Below are 25,223 nucleotides of genomic sequence, written 5' to 3' on the forward strand. Positions count from 1 at the left end.
TTTTAGATGAGAGGGATACAAAGAAAAGAAATCAAGACTAAACTGACATAACGTATAAATGTTAAGGGTTAAAGCTGGTATTATGCTAATTTTAAAAGTTGCCACATCATTTTCCCATTAGCTATTTAATGATTGTGACAAAAAAGAAAATCGAATAGCTGAGTGATCATTTTGTAACTTTTCATAATTGAGTGATTAAAAAAGAAACTTATCAATAATTGGGTGATTACAAGTGTAGTTCATTCTAACATAATTTATATTTATCCAATTTTAATATGAGTTTTAAATTTTGTGGAAATATATTTATGTTTATGAATGATTAATTTAAACATATTTTAAAATTTTCTCGAGTAGACCCGGGTCAAGATCTAATTCCAAAAATTTCTCTGGCTTGAGTACGTGCCAGACTCGTTTTATTATTTTAAAAAATATTTCTATTTAAATTTAATTATAAAATATATAAATGTTAACATAAAGTTATCTTTATATATTTTTATTAATTTTGAACAATAAAACATGTCGCGCCAAACCGATCTAAGGTTAAAAAACCTAAACCTAAACCCAAGCCCAAGCCGAATCTATAAATACCTCTAATTTCCTTTGTTAACTCTATTTGATTTACTAACTAAAAATTAATATATTTAATAATTTATTTTTTAAAAATTATTTGATAAGAAAAATTCAATTAAATAGAGTTAAAAATGATTAGTCTATAAAATCAATTGAGCCATTAGAGAAATATCAACCTAATTGAGTCATTTGATAACAAAAAAATCCATTAGGCCTTTTTTTTTCAACAAAAATCTTAAAAATTATTTTAAAGATCACTAAAATAATACGTTCAAAATGAATCTAGACAAATAGATGTCTATATATATACAATTGAATGCCTTTTTGTTTAAGTTCATTTTGGATATGCATTTTTAATATAATTTTAATAGTTTTAATATTAAAGATCTGCCTGAAATATGGGAGGGTTTGAATAAAAATATAAGACCTAAGAAATACGCTCAAGCAAAAAAAAAAAATAAAAGACGAGTCGAGCTTGGGCTCCAACAATCAAGGGTCAAGTCTAGTCAACCCATTTTATACATTTGTAATATATTATTTTATTTTTATATATTATATATTTTATATTACATAAAATTTTATTTTATTTAAATTGCATTAGTAGTCACCCAATTATTAGTAAATTTCTTTTTTGGTTATTCAATTATGAAAAGTTATAAAATGGTCACCAACCGGTTAACGGTGGTAAATTTTGAAATTGACATAATAACAACATTAACCCTCAACATTTATAAATTATATTAATTTAGTCTTAATTCTAAAAATATTAACACTCAACAGAGGGGAATTAAGGGGGGCTGGCAAGGGCCCGTCCCCCCTAAAATGGAAAATTGTTGTTTTGACCCACTAGAAAAATTTAAAAATTTAAATTAATAAAGGTAAAATTACACTTTGGCCACTCTAAAATTATGAAAATTTAATTTAATTCTTTAAAAATTATAAAAAATAGACTACTAAAAATTAAAATTTCATTTCGCCCCCTAAAAATTTTCTAGCTTCGCCCCTGGCACTCAACATTTACACACTGTATAATTTATTTATTTTTTTACAATTGTACTTTTCTTTGTAACATTGAGTGTTAATCTTAAAAAAATGAAAAAAAGATGAAAATTATTATATTGAAATTATGAGTGTTTCTATTTTTTTTTGTATATTTTCAATCAAATTTAACTTTTAAATAATTTAATGACCATTTTATTAATTTTTGAAGTTAAATGACTAAAATATAAATTTACGAATCATAGACATTGTGTGGTATTTATCCTAATTAAAAAATAATTTCAATGGATATTTTAATTTCTTTTTTTGATTAAAAAGAGGACAAAACCCCTTTCAACAAAAAACAGTCAGAAAAATCTGCAACACAGTTTAGTTTCAATTATTACAGCAAATAACCAGTCATCTTCTCTTTCTCCACCCCTATTATCACTACCACCACACTTCTCTCAGAGTCATTCATTCGCCATAAAAGAAACAGTAATAAAGATTTTGTTTTTTTGAGATTGAGTGTTTGTTTTAGTTTGGAAGTGAGTGACAGACATTATTAGATTATGTTTAGTTTCTGTAATAAATAAATAAAAAAAAGATTCGTCAAAGTGAAAAACGTGAATCGATACCCCAAAAATCTCAGTTCCTTGAACGTATCATACTCTGCTAACTTGCGCCACTTCTCTCTCTTTTCTCTGCCATTTTTATATTTTCCCAGTTTCAGAAGATTACAATCATTTCATCGTTTAAATTAATCAAATAAAGCTTTTCACTTTCACTGTTATTTAGTTTTAGCTTATAGAGGAGGTTGGTTGTTGGTTGTTTTTTTTTTTTGCTTCTTTTTTTGGGGTTATGGCGGAGGGTTTTGAACCCTACCATGTCCCACAACAAAGCAGAAGAGATAAGCTAAGAATCATGGCTCAAAATGAACCAACAACGGGTGTTTCTCTTTCGGGTTGTTCGGGTTTACTCCCTTTTTATGACCCACCTTTCCTTTCTTCCGATTTGCTAACTTGCGCCGCTGCCGCCGCCGGAAGCCATGAATATCACCACCCTCCTCCGTCGGGTACAAAAGATGGTGTGAACTTCACAGGCTTTGTTGGTGGGATTTTCAACTCTTCTCCTTCTTTGGATCACTTGAACTCTAGCTCCATTCACGATATGAACAACAACAACAACAACCAATTTCTTTATACCCCACAAAACCTGTCTTATGATACTAATAACGGTGGTGGTGGGGCTGGTGAAGTGGTGGTTTATAAGCCTGAACCTTTATCTCTTTCATTATCTTCTCATTATACCCACCAAAACTCTAGTATCTATACTGATATGGTTCCAGCCATTTTTAGTGGTGCTGATGGTTCAACATCGAACTCAGTCCCACTCGGTCCTTTCACTGGCTATGCTTCCATTTTGAAAGGTTCAAGGTTTTTAAGGCCAGCACAACAGTTATTAGAAGAGCTTTGTGATGTTGGTAAGGGAATTTACACTGAAAAAGCATCTCTCATGGAGCTTCCTCCATTGCAAAATTCCCACACTAACCCTCTTGACGGCGGAGATAGCGGCGGAAGCGGCGGCGGCGGTGATGGTCAAAGGAAAAAATCAACACTAATTTCAATTCTCGACGAGGTTTGCTTCCCTTCTTTGATATACTTTTATTTGGATTTGTGTCATTAAATCTTCATTGGGTTAGCCATTAGGGTCTTGAAAGCCATCATGCAACTCATGTTTTTTTTTGCATGCATAATTGGTACTAAATTATACCCCATGTTCTCCAATTTTGTAAAAATGAAAGCTTTTGCCTTGTTGATCACAAAAAATGGTTACTTTTTTATTAAAAAAGGGTGGTAAGAGCTATAGGTATAGGATGGAATATATTCACCAAGGTTAGTGTTATAAAGAATCTTAAATAAGTCACTATATTGCCCAAATTTAAGGGCTTAATGTGCCTAATGAAGCTTTAACTTCACCGGTTTTCTCGATCGAATCGGACTCGGAATGATTATTTATCTCCTTTTCGGATGGTATAATTATGGGTTTCATTTAGGATGTACTGTTTTTCGTTCTGGGATTTTTCGTTGTCTATACCATAAAGGGGATTAATCATGAATCCCCCTATGGGGTATACCATGTTGGGTTATAATGTCCTTTGAATTATTGTCCTTTAAAGCTTTAGTGTGCGTGTCTGCTTGTAACCTTAGTTTCTGTAGATTTTCTTTTTAAAAATTTGTTTTCGGTAACGATAAAAGATCGAAAATAGCATGTGTGACGCTTTCGTAACCGATAACACGAACATAATAGGTTGTCCGTTTGGTTCTTGTTTACTATCAAGGTAGCTTATAGGACAATATTGATGAAACGCGACAGTGAGTAAGGTTGATTAACTCTCCTATGTATTGCTCTTCACTTGTATAAGTGGGGTAACTATATATGTTGCATGGTTTAATTCATAACCGATAACCCGAACGTATTAGGTTGCCCCTTCTGTTGTTGTTTACTATCAAGGTAGCTTAATAGGACAACGTGATGATGAATAAGATTGATGTATTCCTTCGTTTTTCTGAAATATATCGGTGTTGCATGGTGGAAATGCAAATAAAGATATCATACGGTTTCTAGTAGTCTCCTACGTATTGCTTGAATCATACTAAATGGGGGTAACTATAGTTTCTAGTAGTCTCCAACGTATTGCTCTTCACTTCATATAGGTCCAATTTGTGTTCCTTACTGTTAGCTAATATCGGAGTTCGATGTATCGAAGTATATGGCATCATTGCATTGTTTTATGACTTGCTAACAGTGTTTATCGTTATTTAGGTTTACAAGAGGTACAAGCAATACTATCAGCAGATGCAATCCGTTGTTGCGTCGTTCGAATGTGTCGCCGGACTAGGGAATGCAGCTCCATTTGCAAACTTGGCTATGAAAGCTATGTCTAAACATTTCAGGTACTTGAAGAACGCAATCACCGAACAGCTTCAGTTTACTAATAAAGCTCATGCTCAGATAAGCCCCGGGAAAAACGAAGGTCCGAGGTTCGGAAATGGTGATGGAAGCTTTTATAACAGAGCCGTTCAAAACTCCAGGTTCCTTCAAAACCAACCAGTTTGGCGTCCTCAACGAGGCCTTCCCGAACGTGCAGTGACCGTACTTAGAGCATGGCTATTTGAACACTTTCTACACCCGTAAGTACTTTAAAATTTTCCTTGTAGATAAACCGTTTAGTATGTGTTGACGGTTAATGCTGTCTATGTTTCAGTTATCCGACCGACACGGACAAGCTAATGTTGGCGAAACAAACTGGTCTTTCACGTAACCAGGTGTGTGGTTTATTGTCATGTCTATTTCTTTTATAGTAATCAGGACCGGCTTTCAATTTAACACGGAAAAGCATACCTGTTATGGAATAGGTCTCGAATTGGTTTATCAATGCAAGAGTTCGGCTTTGGAAACCAATGGTGGAAGAAATACACATGCTCGAAACACGGCAAAAGGACGAGAGAAATGCCAACAAGTCAGGCGATGAAAACCCATCGACATCAACCCAAAGGGTTGAAGAGAATACCCCATCAAAGCGTACTAGAAATGAACTTCCCAATGTACCTGTGGGAAATGAGCAGCCAAACATGTCAACCTCCTACAACGGCTTTTCTACCCATCCGCATGGCAGCAATGTTTCCTTAACACTCGGTCTTCATCAGAACAACAGTATCGGATTATCTGAGTCCTTCCCCATAAACGCGGCTCAACATTTCGGTCTTGGCCTCGAGGTAAACAGTGAGGGTTACGTTATTGGTGGTCGGCATTTCGGAAGGGGTGTTGTCGGAGGGCAGCTTTTGCATGATTTTGTGGGTTGAAAACAAATGTTACAAGCAAAAAAAGAAGAAAAAAGCTTTTTCTGATCATTATTATTCAATTGAATAGAGTTATTAATATAATTGCAAAGGGTTTCATGTAGATGAGCTATATATTTATTATAAGCAGAGTGGGAAGCTGAAAAGCATGGTTAGGGTTATGTAAATTTATAATTTATATGATGAAAAAATTAAATATTTTGATGCCATGATATCATGCTTGCCTTAGAATAAGCATAAATTTGCTTGAAGATTCAAAGTTAACCATTAAACAAATTGGTTTCAGCAGGAGGACGACGTTAATGGAGACATTGAAGTATATTATTATCAAAATTTATAATTTTTTTAAAAAATCATGGTGATATTGGATGATTACATAGTAAATAGGTTAAATTACTTTGGAGGTCCTTGTATTATATTAAAGTTTAATTGATAATATTATTAAATGATTATTGGCTCACTGGGTAATCCTAGGTCAATAAAAATGTTGAATATAGGATTGTAAGGAGAGGAAATGTTAGGGGTTGGCAGGGTCTTAGCTTCTTAAAATTAAAAATTTTATGTTCTATCTCTTTAAAAATAATCAAGTTGTAAATCAGTCTATGGTAAAATTGTAAATTGGTCTCTCAAATATGAAATTTTTTTTATTTAATTTCTTCAAAAATAATGAAATATATTTTGAGTTGTCAAAAATATTATAATTTAGTCTAGAGAATTTCTAGCTTCCTTTGGTTCAAGTAAATAAATCTCAGATGCATAGAACAAATGGGAAAATAAAGAAAAAGGGCTAAAAATGGGTGAATGTATCAGAGAGGTCCCTTTGTCATAGGGACCTGATCAAATTAGTCTCTCTACAATATTAAATGGATCAACTTAATCCATGTACTGTTAAAAAAAATCAAATAAGGTCAACGTGGAATAGATTTAATATTTACTATTTAATAGGGTTAATATTTTCAAAGTTTTTATAGTTTTGTAAATAAAATCTTTTGTTTGGAATTTAACAGCAATTGAAAAAAAAATATTTTTATACAATAAATATGAACTCCGTTTGGACTCATTTAATTCTTTTTAATAATATAGAGATTAAATTTATCCATTTAATTAAAGAGAATAATTCGATCTAGTCCCTATTATACATGGACCTCCTACATACTTTAAACCCTAAAAATGTATCTAAAATTAGGGTCTTGAATAGAATTTTAGATTGAAGGGAAGACAATCATGTAGTTGCATGGATGGTAGGTGATGATCTACTAGATACTAGTTAGTGAAAGTGCTTTTTTTCCCTAAAGAGGTAAGAGGGAAAAAGAGGGTAATAGTGAAAGGGTTTTCACTTTGTAGTTACATTTGAGAAATTGAGAGAAAAAAAAGGGTGAATGTAGTCAAGAGGTCCCTCTATAATATAGAGAAATGATCAATTTAGTTTCTCAACTATTAAATGGATCAATTTAGTTCCTGTACTATTAAAAAGAATTAAATAAGATCATCTGAGAATAGAGTTACAATTTATTATTTAAAAAATATTATTTAATGTTTAACAGAGCTAATATTTTTAAATTTTTTTATGGTTTTATAAATAAATTTTTTGTATTGAAATTGAACTGCAATTAAAAAAATAAATATTATTTGATTGTTTTTAATAGTATAGAACCTAAATTGATCTGTTGAATTAGAGAGATTAATTTGATCTGATTCTTATAATACAAGTATAAAATGGTTTTTTTTAATGATTATAATGATGGTAGCATAGTTGTAAATCTAGCAGTTAGGTTAGGCATCTTATCAATGTTTATATATGCAATTAATCCAAAGCTTAGTAAAGTGAAAATAAAGTGAATTCTCCGAATAAAAAGTGGGTTAGAAAAGCTGGCTAAAGATTTGTATGTCAGTAAAAGGATTAGGCAATAATAGAATGGTGATTCCGGTTTGGGATGGTTCGATTTCAAGTTGTTTTGATTTTGGGTCGTTTGAATTGATTTGTGTCATTTATAAATATGGTTAATATTTGCTCGGGGGTGTTTGTTCTCATGTCAAAGATAATGGTTATACTTGAATTGACGAGTTTTATTTTATTTAACAAGTTTCCGTAAACTTGCTTTCATGGAGGCATGAGGAGGATGCTATGTCAAGGAAAAGTTCCTACCATTGGCAAGCATCCCTTTCTAGGTCCGTTAGTGATTAGCTATCCTACTTATTAATTGAACAATTTCATGTTTGTTGGGCTTGAGCTTGTGTTTATTGATTTTGGGTCTAAGTTTATACATTTTTAGTATTAGAATTGTGTGACCCAAATTTTCGTAGTACTGATCATGTTGTATAAGTTGATTAACCCTTATATAAATATAGTCGAAAACCTCTTATATTATTATTTTTTAACATTAGTGAATTTTTTCTTCTCTACTCGTGGTTTCGATAAGGATTCTTAAGTTTTCGATGGTTTAAATTTAAATCAATTTCAAAATAAAGTTGAATGAATTTGAATCCAACTGTAAAGTAAGCATGAATCTATTCTCTAAGTGGAAGTGAAACAAAAGATGAAAAGAAGAATGTTCAAAGATTCCATTGATTATGCTACTTCAAATAAAAAGAAAATAAAAAAGATAAAAATTCAGACACATGTTTCATTTCCTTGTCCACAAGCCTGACATTGATCCATCACATTAATGATAGATGTCTGTTTATGACATTCGAAATGACATTAAATTCTCTAAAGAGAATGAAATTCTAGTGGAAGGCAAGCATCCCCGTGTACATTTGATGAATTTTAGTTTTTATATTCCGATTGAGTTTTAATTTGATCGGTATAAGTATTACTATTAGTATAAGAGGATGCGAGTTTAAATGTGTTGAAATGTATTATTCTCTTATTTATGCGTTTGGGGAATGACTATTTTGAAAATTCAATTTTGACACAAATGATATTCGTTAATTAAATAATTGAATTTTTAGTGACAAGTTTGTGAAAATAACAAGCTGAGTATGATAATATATTTGTCTTGTTTGGCGAAGACTAAAATTTTAAATTTTAAAAAATGCATAAATTAAAAATGATCAAATTAAAGTATAGAGACTAAATTCGTAACTTTCACAAAATACAGGGAAAAATAGCAGAATTTAACCTGTAATATAAACCATGGTTACACCATATTGGAAAATCTTCAGCATGCAAAACTTTTGTAGCTAAAATAATGCCTTCTTTGTAACAATTATTCATGATGTTATTAAATGATGGTTTAATTTTATGGGTTTTTCTGCATCACTCCAATGGCTTCTTCCTTGGTTTCATTTAAGTCCTTGCCATCTTTAAAGATGAGAAACTCCATTATTTCAACATGGAAGAAGATAAAGGTTCCACATAGATGTGAAATGCAACACCCAAAGTCTTTGCCTACCACACAATGCCATGATGTCCCATATGCTTCATCAAATTTCTGCATAAATTGTTCAACAAATTAAAGTAGTAAATGCTAATCCCACACCAATCTCAATTAGAAATGACTCTAAACTCAATTGAACTCCAAATGACTAGAACTTGAAACAATCAAAACTTAAATGAACAAAACATGAAATGGCCCAAAACTTTTAAGACACAAATTGACCCGGTCTAAATTGGTTCAACCTGCTTTAATCATAAAAATGTCAACAATTTACATCTCAAAAGGACCTGAACCCAAAATAATTTATGTCGAATGAACCCAAGTAACTTGAACTCCTACACCAAATTTGAAATGGAAACACTCGAAATAACCCACCAAAATAAATTCCATAAACAATCTCTAATGATCCGAAAATTTTAAAACCTGAATTGATTCAGCGAGACTGATTGAACTACATCCTAGTCCAACTCGAATATACTATTCATTTTAGAGATTTGTGCTACTTATAAATAGAAGGCTCCGAATGTAAACGCAGACCTGTTTGATATAACGAGCTATGGATTGGCAATCCGAGACCTCATGGAGGTCAAGTGCCTGATATGCTAACTCCATTACTCGGCTCTGCATCTCCATTGGCATATCACTTTCACGCACTACGGCTTTTCCTTCAAGCATCCTTTTATGAACAATATGGTCCTTTTTTTGGGTGAAAACTATGTATGTAGTTGATGAATAGAAGAAGGTTCTAAGCTAATTACCATTATATAGTGCAATTGTGAAATGAATAAGAGGTAGAAATTGGGTGTTACATGCTGATATTTTTGTTCAAGTACTGAGATTTTTGTTTGCATTTTGAAATGTTATGATCAACAACAGCTGGCCTGAAGGAAAGGCCGAAAAAGAATCAGACGATATTAGACCTATCAATTTCGATCCGAACCCAAATCCGCCCATTTTCAATAAGATGCAACAAAAAATATATATTCTCAATGTAGGGACAACGTAAAGTATCAAAAGTTACAAGTCCCCACAATTTGGGACTCTCCAACATATATGGCTGTAATGATTCAACCTTTTTCTTTCATTTTCTTTTGGTGGGTGGTCAGAAATTAGGGTGTCAATGTTTTGAAGAGAGCTACGTGTTAAAAAAAAGTTAAATTACACCTAAGATTACTAAACTATTAGTAAGTTTATGCTTTGGTTACTCAACTTTAAAATGTTATGAAAGGATCACTAAATTATTCGAAAGTTTTCATTTAAGTCACTTGGTTGTTAAAATCGTTGTTGTATGACCTTCTTTGTTCACACCGCTTGCACCATTCAAAAACTATCATTCCCCTTCTTTTCTATAGTTCATTTTTTTTTCATCAACTTTGAATGTCACAGATTTGCGAATCAAAATCTAAAAAACTTTATTCTCAAATCTTTGATACTGGCTGTCAGATCAACTTTGATTTAAGGTAAGCGACAATTCGATGATCGGTATGGTGGATCAACACCCATCAACAAGTAGAAGAATATACGTATATTCTTCTACTTGTTGATGGGTGTTGATCCACCATACCGATCATCGAATTGTCGCTTAGAGCTCATTAGCGGGACTTTAAAAAAAAAACTAGAAGGCCCGAAAATACCAAGAGGGGGTGAATTTGAATTTTAAAATTATTTGCAAACTTTTCTAAATGATAAAGAAATCGAAAAAAGCTTGGACAATTCGATTTATAGTGGTTTGACCCCAATTCCCTACCTCCGGTACCTTGGTATACCTTTCAACCAAAGATTTTACAATTACTATTCTTGAATTGTTACCTTTTAAGGAAAATGTATAACCTTTACAATCTCTATTTTTTTCACAAAGCTTAGATAAAACCTTTTTCCCCTAGCTTTTACGGCTAAACTAGAACATTTCTTAGTTTTTATAACTGAACTAAAACCTTTCCAATTTACTATTGGTGAAGTGAAAGAAAGTAAACTATGAGACCTCTATAAGGTATGTATTTAAATAACTTAAGCTCTCAAAAAAAATGAAATGAGAGTGATTAAAGATTTAACAATAAGCTCCTATAAAATATTTACAAGAGAAATGAAAGAATAAAGATTTGAATACTTTTCTCTTGATCTTGATGCTTGCATATCTCTCTCTTTTAAGTCTTGAAGTGTATTTATGTTAAGGAACAAGTTTATCGATGCTTATGACTGTTGGAGATGAATTCTAGTCGTTGGAAGCATTAATTTCAAGTTTAAAAATTGTCCCTGCACGTCATGTCTCGAAACAAGGCTGAAAAATAGTCGTTATATAGCCGTTGACAGGCCATGTCTCAAGTCATATAGGCTTCTGTCTCAAGAAAAATGGGCTTTTGTCTCAAGACATGCAACCTTTAGAGTAGAATTTTGTTTCAATGTTGTCTTGTCTCGAGACTCTGAGACATATAGTCATATGTCTTGAGACTTGAATATCAAAGTCTCTTAAAAATATTTTAAACATCTTAGAACACTTTGGTATTAATCCAAAAACATTTATATAAATTAAAACACATTTAAAACGTATTTTTGAGTATTTTGCAAGTGTTTGAATTTGCTTTGAAAATGTTTGATAAAATTTTCAATCATATTTTTACCAAATGATTTAGGACATATAATACATATAAAGTTTGTCTTAAATGTTGTTATATCAAAAGCTTGGGACATCAAAGAAAACAAAAACTTAAAAACCTAGTGACTTAAATAAATTTTTTTGAATAGTTTGATGACTTAAATGAGAACTTTCCAATAATCAATGACCATTTTGTAACTTTTTGGAATTGAGTGGTTAAAATGTAAATGTACTAAAAGTTTAGTAACATTAGTATAGTTTACCCTTATTTTAAAGGGATAACAAAATTTTTGGCCCTAGAACTTGACAACTAGGTCCACTTTGGTACTTGTATATTTTTTGGTTCACTTTAGTCTTTGAACTTGAGAATTAGATCCATTTTTTGTCCTTAAACTTGAATTCAGTCAAGATTTGATAATGTTTCTAGTGTTACTGGAACAGGACCGAATTAGGCAGACCGAGAACTGATCTATATAATGGTCCTAACAAAGGGTCGAACCAATTGACTCAAAAATTGGTTGAAATTTGCAAAAGAAAAAAGAAAAAAAAGAAAAAGAAAATCGGGGTAAAAATCGATAGTTGAACCAGTTTCATAATTTTTATTTTTTTTTAGATTTTTATGATTTATTATTATTATTGTTGGTTTGATGGTCAAACTGATCAAATTGATTGAATTTGGAATCAATAGTCTAACTTGTCCATCAATCGGTTTGGTTATTAAAACACTGCATGTGAGATTCTGAGATTGTACCACATCACTTGAAAATTTATATAATTTTTTTAAATTTTCAAATGATGATGCGGCAAAATCTTAATGTGTCAAGTTTAAGTGTCAAAGTGAAAAAAAAATATTAAAATGAACCTAATTACCAAGTTTAGGGACCAAAAATTATACTATACCTGCTTTAAAATACCGATATAATTATGAATTGAAGATGTAAGATCAAAAAGCTAATGAGAACTTTCATAAGATATTAATAAAATTGAGACAATTCCATATTTCATTTGCTACATGTGACTTATGAACCTATAGAAATCAACATGAATTTGCTAGAAATCGACTAACTATGAGCTTGAAAAAAGTCTGGAGTCTGGACTCGGATTTTTTTCAACTTTTTTATTATTATTTTATATTTGATCTTCATTGATATGTTGGTCTTCTTTGGATTCTTTATTAATGGTGCAAGAAGTGGCGATGAATCGTCTCGCATATAGATTGAAGTAAAGGAAATTGAGTGCTTCTATAGATGCCGCGAGATAATAGAAGTTTTCGAGCTTACCGTTGTTAAGATTATGACCGCCTAGCCATGATGTTTTCCCACCTTTCTTGGTCGTTTTGTGGACGATATTGACGAGCATCGAGTTCAAGTAGCTTGCCATGGATAAGCTGATGAAGAAAATAGCACCGGCAACGGTTCTCATGGACTCTGGCAATTGAGTTGTTAGGTACTCCATAATTGCCACGGCTGCAAATGCTTCGACTAGTCCTGATAAAGCAAACTGTGGCAACAACATTAAGATACTCATAGGGGATTTGAATGAGCCGTGTTTCAATGCTGCGGTCCGACGTTTTTTCTCGATGAAAGATGCTACTATGGAACAAGCCATTGCGGATATAAGGCCAATGTTGATCCTTTGTGTCATTGTAAGTCGTTTAGCTTTCCCTGTCAGTCTCTTTGTTTGTAGTACCCAAAGTATCTCATAAGTGGATATCCATATCGAAAGGGCAATCATCGGCGACAATCCCATCCATCCTGGTGGAATCTTAAAGCCCGATGGAAGCACGTTGTTAGATTGAATTGCTTGAAGAATCCCAATTGTAGTTTGTTGATCCATTGTCATAAAACAACCAATTCCAGCTAAGCAAACAGGCATCATCCCAAGCAATAGTTTGAGATTTTCCACTTGTTGAATACTACATAATCTCCAACCATTTTTCGGTTTCCCATCCTCATCTAACTCATTTTGATTGGCAATCACTGCGGCCTTTTCTAAACACCGAAGCTGTTTGGTACGCGGATGGAAATCCGGGTCATAAAACGAACACCTCGAACAATCTAAACGATGCTTCCTAGTAGCGGCCGTGATCACTTTAACCAAGTCCACGAAAACACTCCCTTGGGGCTTCATTATTATGTAGGCGTGATGACCGATTACAAAAATCACAATGGATACCAAAAGACAAGAAGTTGGAATAGCGAAACCGATGACCCAACTAATGTTAGTCTGAATATAAACAACGGCCGTTAATGCTATCACAAGAGCAAACGTAAACGAAAAGTACCACCAATTGAAAAAACTCTCAAGTTGCGATCTTCCTTCCTTTGTCGTCGTATTGAACTGATCTGCCCCGAACGCGATATTGCAAGGTCTAATCCCGCCCGCACCAATGGCCATCAATGTTAAACCGGCATAAAGGATACTCAACTGCCATAAGTTTGGGTCTATACAATTGATTTGGCCAATACATGTTGGTGGCCTTAATTTAGGCACTATTGCCGTAAGGGTCAAGATCATCATCCCCTAATTGAAACATACATAAATTTCATTACCATCCAAGATCCAACATCATACATACATACATACATACATACATACATACATACATACATACATATATTGTTTTACCAGTAAGGACGAGATCGAGCCGTAGAGGAGCATAAGGTATCGACCCAAGAACATATCGGAAATCAAAGCACCGCCAATCGACATGAAACTAGAGGTACCGGACCAAATGTTGATGACATTAACAAGAAGTACCCCCTCCATGTTGTATTTGGTTTTTAAATAAACAGTCATGTTCGCAATCAAGCTCATTGATGCAAGTTTCTCGAAGGTTTCGTTCGCTGTAAAAACATGAACATAAATTGTAAGAGAAAACACAAAAACAAAGGAAAAGACATTAAAAATATGAATCACCAAGAATGTATTTGACAGCCCTCCATCCACCAGGTTGTTTTTTTGAAGATGGGGAAAGACAAGGATCATCTAAAAAAGAATTTGATCCTTCAGCCATCTCTTTATCTTTGGTTTAAATGTTTTTCCTTGTTTCTGGTTTACCCTACTTTACACACTTTCTGATTGTGCGTCTTTGCTGCGAAATCATAGGATCTATAGTCCGAACTGAGTTGATGTCATAATTATAACCAGTTTAGTGAAGGATTACCAGTTAAAAAAAGGTTAAACTAAAATAATATTTTCATCCGATGTCCTCAAACTATAGCCCGAATTCTAAATTAGACTAAAACTTCATAATGTTATAATTTAATACTTTAGCAACAGTATCATGTCAATCAAGTCTTTCAGTAGGTCTAGACTTGGACATTAAATCTAGTTTGGTTTATCATGAATTTATTCAAAACTTACGGATCAAAATTTAGACATGCAAGTTCTTATTGCATGAAAACTCGGATCCATGTTTTTATAATTTGATCAAATGTTTTAAATATACCCCCAAGTTGATGGTTAATAGAAGAACCCAATTGATACAATATGATACTTTGAGGACTCAAATCAAAAGTGCATTACATTCTTTTGCTTTTTCAGCCTTACAACCAAACAATTCATCTTTTAATTCAAAAGATTTGTGCCTAAAACATTGATGTTTAACAGCATAACTCTAACCCCCCCCCCAATGGTTAAATAGGGGATATTTATAGGTAAAGTACATGAAAACCATGTTTGTAGTTTATTGCACACCACTCAGTCTAGCCCAATCTACGAATTGCATCCCGCCATATATGTTATTGGCAAACCGCACGCCGACGGTGAACGCCATTGCAACGGGTGGAACTTGTTTGGCCAATGGTGATGCCTCCACCAACCGTTCCAATCCGTTGATGATTTGGTATCGAGTATTAGATGAAACCGCGAGAAAAACACCTGCGGAATTCAAGATGAATGATGGAATCACAATTACAGAAACAACGTAAAGGAACTTTATACAAGGTCATTAGGTAAAACTACCATGCTGTTTGCTTCCTCTACTTAAAAAATAGCAAATTAGTCCCTATATGTTACATTAAAAAGCAAACTGGTCTTTTGATCTAACATACAATGACTAATTTTACCTATTTTTTGAGTAGAGGGAGTAAAGGCCTCCATGGTACTTTTATCAAGGTCATTAACTCAATTTTTTTCGATCATGTTATTGCAACAATTCCATGAATTTTTAAAGATTAGAATTCAAGAAGTGAAGGCATCCATACCCCAGAGAGCTGCACTCTTTATAAGAGGTGGCACAGGTATGTCCTCTTCCGATTTTTTCATGCTCCTAAAAGACGAAAAACATTCAGTGAGAAACGAGAACGATCAAGAAAATGACATGTGCTTAAAAGCACATCGAAAGAACAACAATTTGTTTAATGAGAAACCATCATTTTCCCATATGGTCTTAGATCTCATACACGCACACACGCACGCACATATAACCGAATAAGTGGAAGTAGACAAAGTGATAAAAATAAGGATGCATTTACCTCTTGGCAGTCATTATCAAATTCGCAATTCCTTGGCCGATAATACCACATGCAAATCCAACCGTTCCATACAATACTCCCTGAATTTTTTTTTTCATCATATTAACATCTATCCACCAATGACAAAGCTATTAAGTTATTCGGCCTATACATAAACCTTTTACCTTATAAAAGTATGTACCAAGTCTCTGGTTTACCGTAAATCGACAACCTGGTCTTTCCGCTTCGAACACACTGTACAAGACCGCAAATATCAGAAGTACATAATAAAATAAGCACATCATGCTGAATCTATATCGAAAAAATTTATGATATAACCTGCTAGGGAGGGCGTTATAAGCATTTTGGATGCCTCCAAGGAATCCTTTCGATATAGATGGTTGTCCAATGCGTGCATAAGGTGCTAACATACCAACTAAAGCAATGTTCACTACCACTCCGACTAAAAGATCAGCAACGTACAACTCGAATTCGGCCCAAAAATCCTTTCCCCTCTTTTGAACTTCCGCGAAGGTAGCACAACACGAATCAATCACTATCTGTGTTACGATGAAGCAATGCAAAATCACCATCCAGTTTCGATCATTGAACAATGCACGTATAAAGATGGATTCAGTGAACAAACCTCAGTTCCGATTTTGAAAAGAAAAGACGGGTCGGCTAACATTCGGTTTCTAAGCATTCCCCATGACCTCATTGCAAATCCTAAAGGCCAACTTGATCCCTGCAATAACAAGAAGTTAACAACATCATCAAACACAATCGAATCACAAACATATTCAAACTTTAATTCAAAAAGTTGAACTTTAATCGTAAATCAGCTAACTTTCATTACAATCAATCCATTACCTGCAAATCTAAATATCGAAGAAGAAGCAATTTACGAATCCCAACAGTCTTTGCAGCCTCCATCATGTCTGAAGGAAGAGTAGCTCCTCTAGCATTTGTCTCCTTCATTACATCCTCAAACTTCATTAATGGTCCAAATTCTTCTTCTTCAGGATCACCCTTTTCACCATCACCTCCATCACAACCGCCGTCTCCTCCACCACCGCCACCACTGCCACCATTCCCATAAAAAGAACCCCCACCATTTCCTGCATCAATTTTAGCTTCCCCAAAAATCCTAACTTCTTCTTTCCTAATACTACTCTCACTACTTCCCTTAGTTACTATACTCGTCGCCGCACCAGCTTGCGCCTCCGCCTCAGCCTCCGCCTCAGGCCGGTGAGCTAAGCTTAAAATCACTACCCTTTGTCTCCTCTTCATTGAAAAAACAAATCTTTTATCACCATTTTTAAAAAAGCTCAAATCTTGACTCCATAAATTCCTTAAAACAACATCGTTCTTAACATTCACCAAATGTGACAATCCAAAACTAGACATTTTTTTTTGTGTCGACAAATTGTTGAAACTGCAAAAAGCTGCAACTTTATTACAACCCCAAAGATTGGTTAAGCTTACAATAAGGTAAAAAAAAAGTTAACAGCTTTTAAGAAGAAACAAACCCTTTGTTTAAGCGGATGTAAAAATGAAAGCTTTGGCGGAGACGCGGCGGCGCGTAGGTTTGAATGGTGAGATTTTGTAAGAGAAGAGACGTATAAAATTCCTTTGGATTATTTGATTCCACAGAGTTGAGTTAGTGAAGAGCTAGTGAGGCTGAGGATTTGTACGTACGGTGGGATGTTAACACACGTGTGTGTTAGGGTTTTTTTGGTAACTTAACACGTGTGTTTAGGGTTAATATTTGATTTTTTTTAAATATTAAGATTTGGTGCTTTGTGTGTCAAATTTGCATTTTGGGGTTGAGGTTCCGTCTTTGAATCTTTTTTTAAAAATATAATAGGAGGGAAAAGCCTTAATAGTAACACGATTAATGTGATTCAAACTTAAATTACAGTTGAAACAGTGAAGACTTTAATCATCAGGTCAATACACAGAGTTCGGGAAAGAATTATTGTTTCTTTATTCACATCGCACTATTGTTGATGATAATAAAGATTGAAGGTGACAAATTTTTTTTCCTTTCGCCCTTCTTACTATTCAAAACAATTACTTAGAGCTAATTCGATACTTATAAATATTGAAGTTGATAGACCTTTAATTTTCTTGAACTCAATATTTTTCAATGTAAGAAAGAAATATATATGTTAGATATGACACTTACTAAAGTTGAAAGGTAGGGATGAATGTTCCATTGTTGGCATGCTATGCCTCACCTATTGCTCCATTATGAATGTTAAAATTTGAAAATTATTACCTCCTCTATGGGTATTGGATATATTTATATTTATTACATAAACGCATCTGACTAGATAGTTGAATCTGTTCCAAATTAGGAACAAATTGAGTTTAAAAGACCAATACTATTGCCAAATTGACATAAGAAAGTGCTTGGATAGTAGGTTGGTAAGGCAAATTTAGCCTATTTGATAAGTAGGTCAAAGGTTGAACAGTTTGGCAACTCCAACACACACTTTCTACCATGCCCATCAATGGCTCATTAATATGCCTCGTTGCTTAATCGGAAGATATTGTCCTTCCACATATTGGTGAGTTTAAAGGATTGGCACCACCCCCAAATTGACATGAAGAAGTGCTTCGATAATACGGAGGTAAGGCAAATTCTATTGATTTTGGTAAGTTGGGCTTGATAACTTTATCAACTTCAACATGCACTTTTTAATGTGTCAATCAATAATTTATTAGTACATCTCGTTCCTTAATTGAAGGATATTGTTGTTACACATATAGAACAAATAAGCTAAGTTTAGGTACCTAATTGAACCTTAAAGCCAAGTTCAAGTACCTAATTGAACTAAAAATAATTAGGTACCAAAATATATATTTACCCTTTTTTATTTAAGGTTTTATTTTGTTTTTAGATATTCTAAATATAAATGATTCAACGTAGCGATCAATAATAACAAGTTGTCTGGGTGGTGTAGTTGGTTATCACGCTAGTCTCACACACTAGAGGTCCCCGGTTCGAACCCGGGCTCAGACATTATCCGATTTACCCTTTTCCGTTGCAGTTGGATTTTTAGTAAACCAATCTTGTTATGGATCAATTTAAATTTTGGGCTTGGCATTTTGGTTTTATGGTGCTCCGGGATTTTTTTTTGGGTATGCTAATATTGTGGTAAAATTACCATGGAGGTCCTCCTACTAAGATTTGGATTACATTTTGCCCCCTACTAAAAAAATGAACAAATTAGTCCTTGTACGCTAGATCAAAATACAAATTGGTCTACCTATTAAAAATTTTGCCCAAGTCCGCCTATATTTGTAAATAGCTAACCCAAGTTCATTTTAGGTTAACTCATATTTTTAATTTTTAAAAAAATATATTTATATTATTTTTAATTTAATATTTAATAATATTATATATTTTATTTATTAAAATTTTATATATAATCATCTTAGTATTTTTTTAATGTTTACATATGGATTTAATTTTTATGTATTATAAATTACATAATATAAAACATTACAAACTTAAAAAAAAAGAAGAGGTTGGGTTTGGTCGAGGCTCAGGCTTGAAACACTCAAGTCCGAGCCCGACCTATATTTTAAACGAGCCTATTTTTTTAACACAATCCTATTTTTGAGCTAATATTTTTGCTCAAACCCTCTCAAATTTTAGGTGGGCCTTTGGGCTTAGGCGAGTATCTTAGCCCATAAATAGGTCTAATCTATATGTCAGCATGATGTACACATGGTACACCATGTATCAATTTTTAACAATGCAAATGGATGAATTTTTTAACAGAAATGACCGATTTGCTCTTTGATCAAAGATACGAGAACTAATTTGTTCATTTTTTTTAGTAGACGGAGCAAAATGTAACATATATGCATGTATATATACATTGTACATTTATATGTTATATATCTTTGTAAGAGGATATAAGATATACAGGTAACTTGGTAGTCAAGTTTATGAGATAAATGACTAAAAGAAAAAGACAAGTATCAAAGTTGGAGTAAAGAAAAAGGAGAAAAAACCCTACAAAAATGGAGCATTACTTGAAATGGGTACAAGCTATAGCATCAGCTTGGGTTTTCATGTTTTTGGTCGGTCTCCTCTGTTGTTGTCTCAACACACAACGTCAACGCCGACACGGCGATGAAAGCAGCAGCAACGGCGGCTGTTCTTGTGACGGTGGATACCTCGGTGTTTGATAGCAATGCTACTGCTGCTGGTTTCCCTATCTTAATGAACAATGTCTGGTTTATATACAACTTGTGTCAATTTTTGGTTTATAGAGTTTTCATGTAAATTATGAATTCAATGAATCTAGAATTTGTTGATATACGGTATCAATGGAAGTCAAGATGGAGAGGATGGTGTTCTGGTACAGAAAATAGAGAAAAAGCCCCCTCAAATAAAGTGTTAGAGGTTACTTAAACTATGAGTATTTCGGGTCGGATCCCGAGTCAGATTCTTATATATATTTTTATAGTTATATAACCGAATTCTTTTTTGTAAATTTCATTTTTCTATTCTACTTCTCAAGAATTTCTTTGTTATAAACTGTTTTCTGCCTTAGAACTTGAAGACTTTACTTTTGCTTCAACTTTTTTTTTTTTTTTATGACTTGAGAATCAGTGTGAAAGCAGCTATTATTCCTTTCTTTAGAGTGTCATCTTAAAACTATATGTGTTCATGGCCGGGTTATCTTCCCGGCCCGAAGGCTCACCCAAAATTTGGAAGGGTTTTGACAAAAATATTAAACTCGAAAAATAAATTTATGCAAAAAATTAGGCCCATTTAAAATATGAGTTGGGATCGGGCTGCAACATTCAAGGCCTAGGCTTGAGCCGACTTTTTTTAAGTTTATAATACTTGATATTATGTAATTTAGAACATATTAAAAAAATATAAACATATATTAAATATATAATACTACTCTAAGGTAACCACTAAAGTAATGTTGAGATGATTATATAAAAAATTTTAATAAAAAATATATAAAATAATTAAATATTAAGATAAAATAAAATAAATATTTTTAAAAAATAAAAAATAATATGGGCGGACTTAAAATGAGTTTAGGTTAGTTTTTTTGCAATTATGAGCGGGTTTGGACAAAATTTTAGGCCCATATTCTGGACCGGGTCGAACTTGAGCAAACATAAAATATGTTAATACCATGTTTAGGCCCGACCCATGAGCACCTCTAAGATAATGTTTTATAAAAAAATATATTTTTCGCGAATAATAACATTAATATCATTATAGGTCTTTATCATATCTGTTCTTTTTGATATAATGCTTAGAACTACTCACAATCCCTCCTAAACCCTTAAATAGGAGGATAATGCACTTCAGCGCACTCGAACCCCGTCCTCCTACACTGGCAACAATACCGATGCTAATCGAATTAAAACTCAATTGACATAATAGATATAAACTTAAATATTCAATATTGAATCTGTTTTATTTTTGTGGTTTTCAAATCCAAATCTAAATTTATTATCTGCTTTTACTTTTAAAATATTAATTTAAAAATTATTTAAACCACTAAACTCGATTATTTAATGGATTTGAATATACAAAAATAATTTATTTAATTCAAATTCCAATAATAATACTCACAACCCGAGCACAAAGATTGACCCTTGACTGTAAAGGAAGAAACGAGTATTGACTGCAAACCCTACCCATAAAACAAGGATGAAAATATTAGAACCAAAAGAGCTCATTTCAAATATGGGTAAAACTTTGAATCTAATATTTAAATCTCGAGTCTAGCCTGGTCGAATTTGTTTCCAATTTTATAATACATTTAAACTAGAATGCTAAATTTTTTTCATATACTTTTATTTATAAAGTTATAAAACTTATGAATTTATAAATTCTTAGGGTAGGTTTGGATTGACAAATAGGATGCATTTGGCTCATGCTACAGTATTGCTATAGTATCTAATCTTATCGCTACCACTATTTTTACACTAACCGTAAGTAAATGTACCGTCTATCCAAACTCACCATTAATATATAGTACTTATATTAACAAAACATAATAATATATTTTAATTAAAAATATAAATTTAATCTTATAATTGTCCTTCTCAAATTTATATACCAATATTTGCCACAGTATATATTAATAATTAAATCAATATAAATCAAGCATTGATGAAATTTGTGGTGAAATTGAGATGTGGGGGAAAGTTATCGTCTATCCAATAATGTTTTCTTAATCAAATTGATAATCGAACTAATTAAATTATCAGTTTTTTATCGATCAATTTAATTTTAATTAAATAAATTATTTAGAAATTATAAAAAATAAAAAAATATATATATAAAATTTGATTCAACTAGTTCAATCGATTTCTTATCTCGACCAACTATTCGTTTAAAAACAGATTCAACATATTTAGTCAAACGGATATATCAACCGATTTTCAACTTAATCAATCGATTCACTAACCCTACGTGTCTAGTATAGACCCATTTCCAACAGTTTCTCCACAACAATGATGCCAATTGGCATTGTTAACCGGTTATAACAATCACAGTCGAATGATGCAATAATTAAGGTCGATAATTTGTCCTTACATGCTTCACTTTGTTCAAACACGATTCTTGAGCCTGACAGACAGATATAATGTCCTTGTCCTCTTTCTTATGAAGGTTATTTCAATAAAATTGGATGAATTAGTTAGATTAATTAGATCGAGAATCAGATATTAATTCAAAAATAAATAATGAATTGTTTGAATTATAAATTGATAAAAATCGATTAAATTAATTAAAAATTTAATTGATTCGATGATAGAATTAATTTTTTATTTTTTAGTTGATCCGATCAAACCAATAATTTGATCAGTTCAATTACTGATCCGATTCCAATAATATCGTATGTGTTGCATAGATGACAATAGAGTGACATCAAACACATATTTGTTTAATATGGATTTTTATATTAGAGTTTTTGATATTTTAATATTGGGGTAATTTACATTTTGGGTCAATAAATTTAGCATTAAGTATCAATCAAACTTTTAATTATATGAAATTGCATCACTAAACTTGTAGAATTAACAGATTATGTCACTTATGCTAATTTTGTAAAGTGATTTTAACGAGAAAAAAAAAAACAGTTCAACGTGCATGAGTGACTTAGCACAAAATATTTGAATGTTTGAATAGGATTAATTGGAGTATCTGTCCGGTTAGAGGTAAAAAACCGGTCGATTAATAAATTTGTAAGTACCGGTTGAATTGAGTTAAAAAATTGGCTGAATAAAATATTCCATTTTTAATAATTAATTGCTTTGAATCAATTAACCAATCAAATCAAGAATCGATAATTTGATTAATTTAATCACTAATCCGAGCTTCGTTTTAAAAAGTGAGATTTTGTATTGAAATTATTTGTCGAGAATAGCAATAAATAGCTCTGGAATTTGGAATAATAAAAATACAGTGATGTAATTTGATAAAATTAAAAGTTTATGACCTACATAAAATATTGATACTAAGTTCAATGACCCAAAATGTAAATTACCCTTTAATATTACTATACTCCAAATTTGGTAGAAAAAATATGTATAGCTGTCAGAATTTTATGATTTAATTATTTTTTAGTTTAGTTTATTAATATAAAATTCTTGGTTTGGTGGCTAAGTGAATTTAACATTCGACTCTTCGATTAGACCAATTAGATTGAAAGTTGATTGATATCGATTCAAAGTAAAGGAAAAACATATTACGATGATGACTGAACCGAATTTTTATAATTTTTAATACCTTTTATTTTAAATTTTTATGAGTTTTATATTAATTTATTTAATTGAAAATAAATGAATGATTTAACCGATTGAACTTAATTAATTTAACTATCAATCCGATTTTAAAATATAAATCATTTGTCCTATTTTTTTAAAAGAGAAACTAATTATTATGACTATGAAATTTGAGCAAATATTGTCCATGAAATAATGGTCCCAGTAGACCGAATGTCAAATCGTTGTTTGAAGCACGCCAGTTAAACTTAACACCTCAATGATTTAAGTAAAATTTTTTTGAATAGTTCAGTAACTTAAATGAAAACTTTCAAATATTTCATCGACTATTTTATATCCATTTAAAATTAAATGATCAAAATGTAAATTTATTAATAATTTAATAACACATTATAAAATATATAACACATACTAACAAGTAGATTGCTTGATAAATCTGCAACAACTGTGAATCAATGACGTAATGGAATCAAACACTTCGGAAAACATCTATATTAGAAAAGACAAGAGGCAAAATTGCCCTAAAATTGCATTATTGTGAAACACATGCAAAACTTGTTCTAAATTACATCATGATAGTTGCTACATTAAGCCTTTTCAAAAGTGGTAGAAAATTAGAATTCTTATCACCACTATGTGGACGAGAAAACATTAGTTTTTAAGAAAAAAATAAATTAAAGTTATGAATGATAAACTTTAATGGTAGTAATTTATTATAGATAATACGAATATAAACAACAAAATTAAATTAAATTTTAATAATGAAAAATGGGTAAACTGCATCCAAGGTCATTAAATTTTTAGTAAGTTTACGTTTTGGTTACTCAATTTCAAAAAGTTACAAAATAGTTATTGAACTATTCAAAATTTATTATTTAAGTCACTTTGCTATTAAGCTTCTTCTTTTTTCAAAAATCCAACTAGCGAGCTCCAAGTGACAATACAACGATTTGTATGGTGGATTAACCTCCATCGACGAGTAGAAGAACATATCTTAAATCCAAGTTGATTTGATGGTGAGTGTCAGAGATTGGAGAAAAAAGTTGTTTCGATTTTGGTTCGTATATTCATAATGTTCAAAGTTATTTCATGAAAAAAAATTAAATTGTAAAAATGAAAGGGAATGAAAACTTTCAACCGTGGTAATTTAATAACTATTTTGTAATTTTTTAAAGTTAAATGATTAAAATATAAATTTATTAATGGTTCAAAAACGTTGGACATAGTTTACTCGAATACAAATAAAATATGGAAGGCTGAGCAGATTCGAGAACAACTGAAACAAGATTAAGGGTGAGTTTGGATGGGCGGTGTGTTTACCTGCGGTTAGTATAAAAACAGCGGTGGCGGTGAAATTGGATACTGTAGTGATACTATAGCGTGAGACAAAAAGTAAACTAAATGCACCGCACCGCACCCAATCACCCATCTAAACCCACCCTAAGGGATAAAAGGAAAACCTGGCATTTCCATTGCAAACAACAAGATCTCATGTGAATCTTGAACTGCCACGACATCTCATTTTTCTGACAAAAGAAAATACAAGTTTTAGAAAAGATGTTTTATATCTCTGGGAAATTTTCAGGTGGGGGAAACTTCA

The 25,223-nt window shown here is 32.2% G+C and overlaps 4 protein-coding genes and 1 non-coding gene across 7 annotated transcripts; 2 read left to right on the forward strand and 3 right to left on the reverse strand.

The window, feature by feature from the left end:
- Positions 1-1,912: 1,912 nt before the first annotated feature.
- LOC107940891 (BEL1-like homeodomain protein 9) lies at positions 1,913-5,623 on the forward strand. The gene is made up of 4 exons (XM_016874353.2): positions 1,913-3,186; positions 4,375-4,742; positions 4,817-4,877; positions 4,968-5,623. The coding sequence occupies exons 1-4, from the start codon at positions 2,410-2,412 to the stop codon at positions 5,412-5,414; spliced, it is 1,653 nt and encodes a 550-aa protein (XP_016729842.1). The 5' UTR covers positions 1,913-2,409; the 3' UTR covers positions 5,415-5,623.
- Positions 5,624-8,519: 2,896 nt separating this feature from the next.
- Positions 8,520-9,557, reverse strand: LOC107940901 (dynein light chain 1, cytoplasmic). Its single transcript, XM_016874366.2, has 2 exons — positions 9,329-9,557; positions 8,520-8,845 (listed from the first exon to the last, which is right to left on the reverse strand). Exons 1-2 carry the CDS (start codon positions 9,464-9,466, stop codon positions 8,654-8,656), a joined length of 330 nt encoding a protein of 109 aa, XP_016729855.1. The 5' UTR covers positions 9,467-9,557; the 3' UTR covers positions 8,520-8,653.
- A 2,771-nt stretch (positions 9,558-12,328) lies between these two features.
- Positions 12,329-14,502, reverse strand: LOC107940900 (protein NRT1/ PTR FAMILY 2.8). Its single transcript, XM_041087714.1, has 3 exons — positions 14,304-14,502; positions 14,013-14,230; positions 12,329-13,907 (listed from the first exon to the last, which is right to left on the reverse strand). Exons 1-3 carry the CDS (start codon positions 14,398-14,400, stop codon positions 12,513-12,515), a joined length of 1,710 nt encoding a protein of 569 aa, XP_040943648.1. The 5' UTR covers positions 14,401-14,502; the 3' UTR covers positions 12,329-12,512.
- A 364-nt stretch (positions 14,503-14,866) lies between these two features.
- On the reverse strand, positions 14,867-17,524 carry LOC107940906 (protein RETICULATA, chloroplastic). 3 transcript variants are annotated; one of them, XM_041087716.1, is made up of 8 exons: positions 17,371-17,524; positions 16,712-17,286; positions 16,488-16,586; positions 16,181-16,401; positions 16,027-16,096; positions 15,863-15,942; positions 15,593-15,657; positions 14,867-15,266 (listed from the first exon to the last, which is right to left on the reverse strand). In XM_041087716.1, the coding sequence occupies exons 2-8, from the start codon at positions 17,246-17,248 to the stop codon at positions 15,073-15,075; spliced, it is 1,266 nt and encodes a 421-aa protein (XP_040943650.1). In that variant the 5' UTR covers positions 17,249-17,286; positions 17,371-17,524; the 3' UTR covers positions 14,867-15,072. The 3 variants fall into 3 exon arrangements, with proteins under 3 accessions (XP_040943650.1, XP_016729860.2, XP_040943651.1); XM_016874371.2 differs by having other exon boundaries at positions 16,712-17,276; positions 17,371-17,519; XM_041087717.1 differs by having other exon boundaries at positions 16,712-17,292; positions 17,371-17,499.
- Positions 17,525-18,795: 1,271 nt separating this feature from the next.
- Positions 18,796-18,869, forward strand: TRNAV-CAC (transfer RNA valine (anticodon CAC)). The gene has a single exon. It is a non-coding gene; the product is annotated as a tRNA-Val (tRNA).
- Positions 18,870-25,223: the final 6,354 nt, after the last annotated feature.

The sequence above is a fragment of the Gossypium hirsutum genome, chromosome D01 (assembly GCF_007990345.1).
Source record: "Gossypium hirsutum isolate 1008001.06 chromosome D01, Gossypium_hirsutum_v2.1, whole genome shotgun sequence".
Lineage (NCBI taxonomy): Eukaryota > Viridiplantae > Streptophyta > Magnoliopsida > Malvales > Malvaceae > Gossypium > Gossypium hirsutum.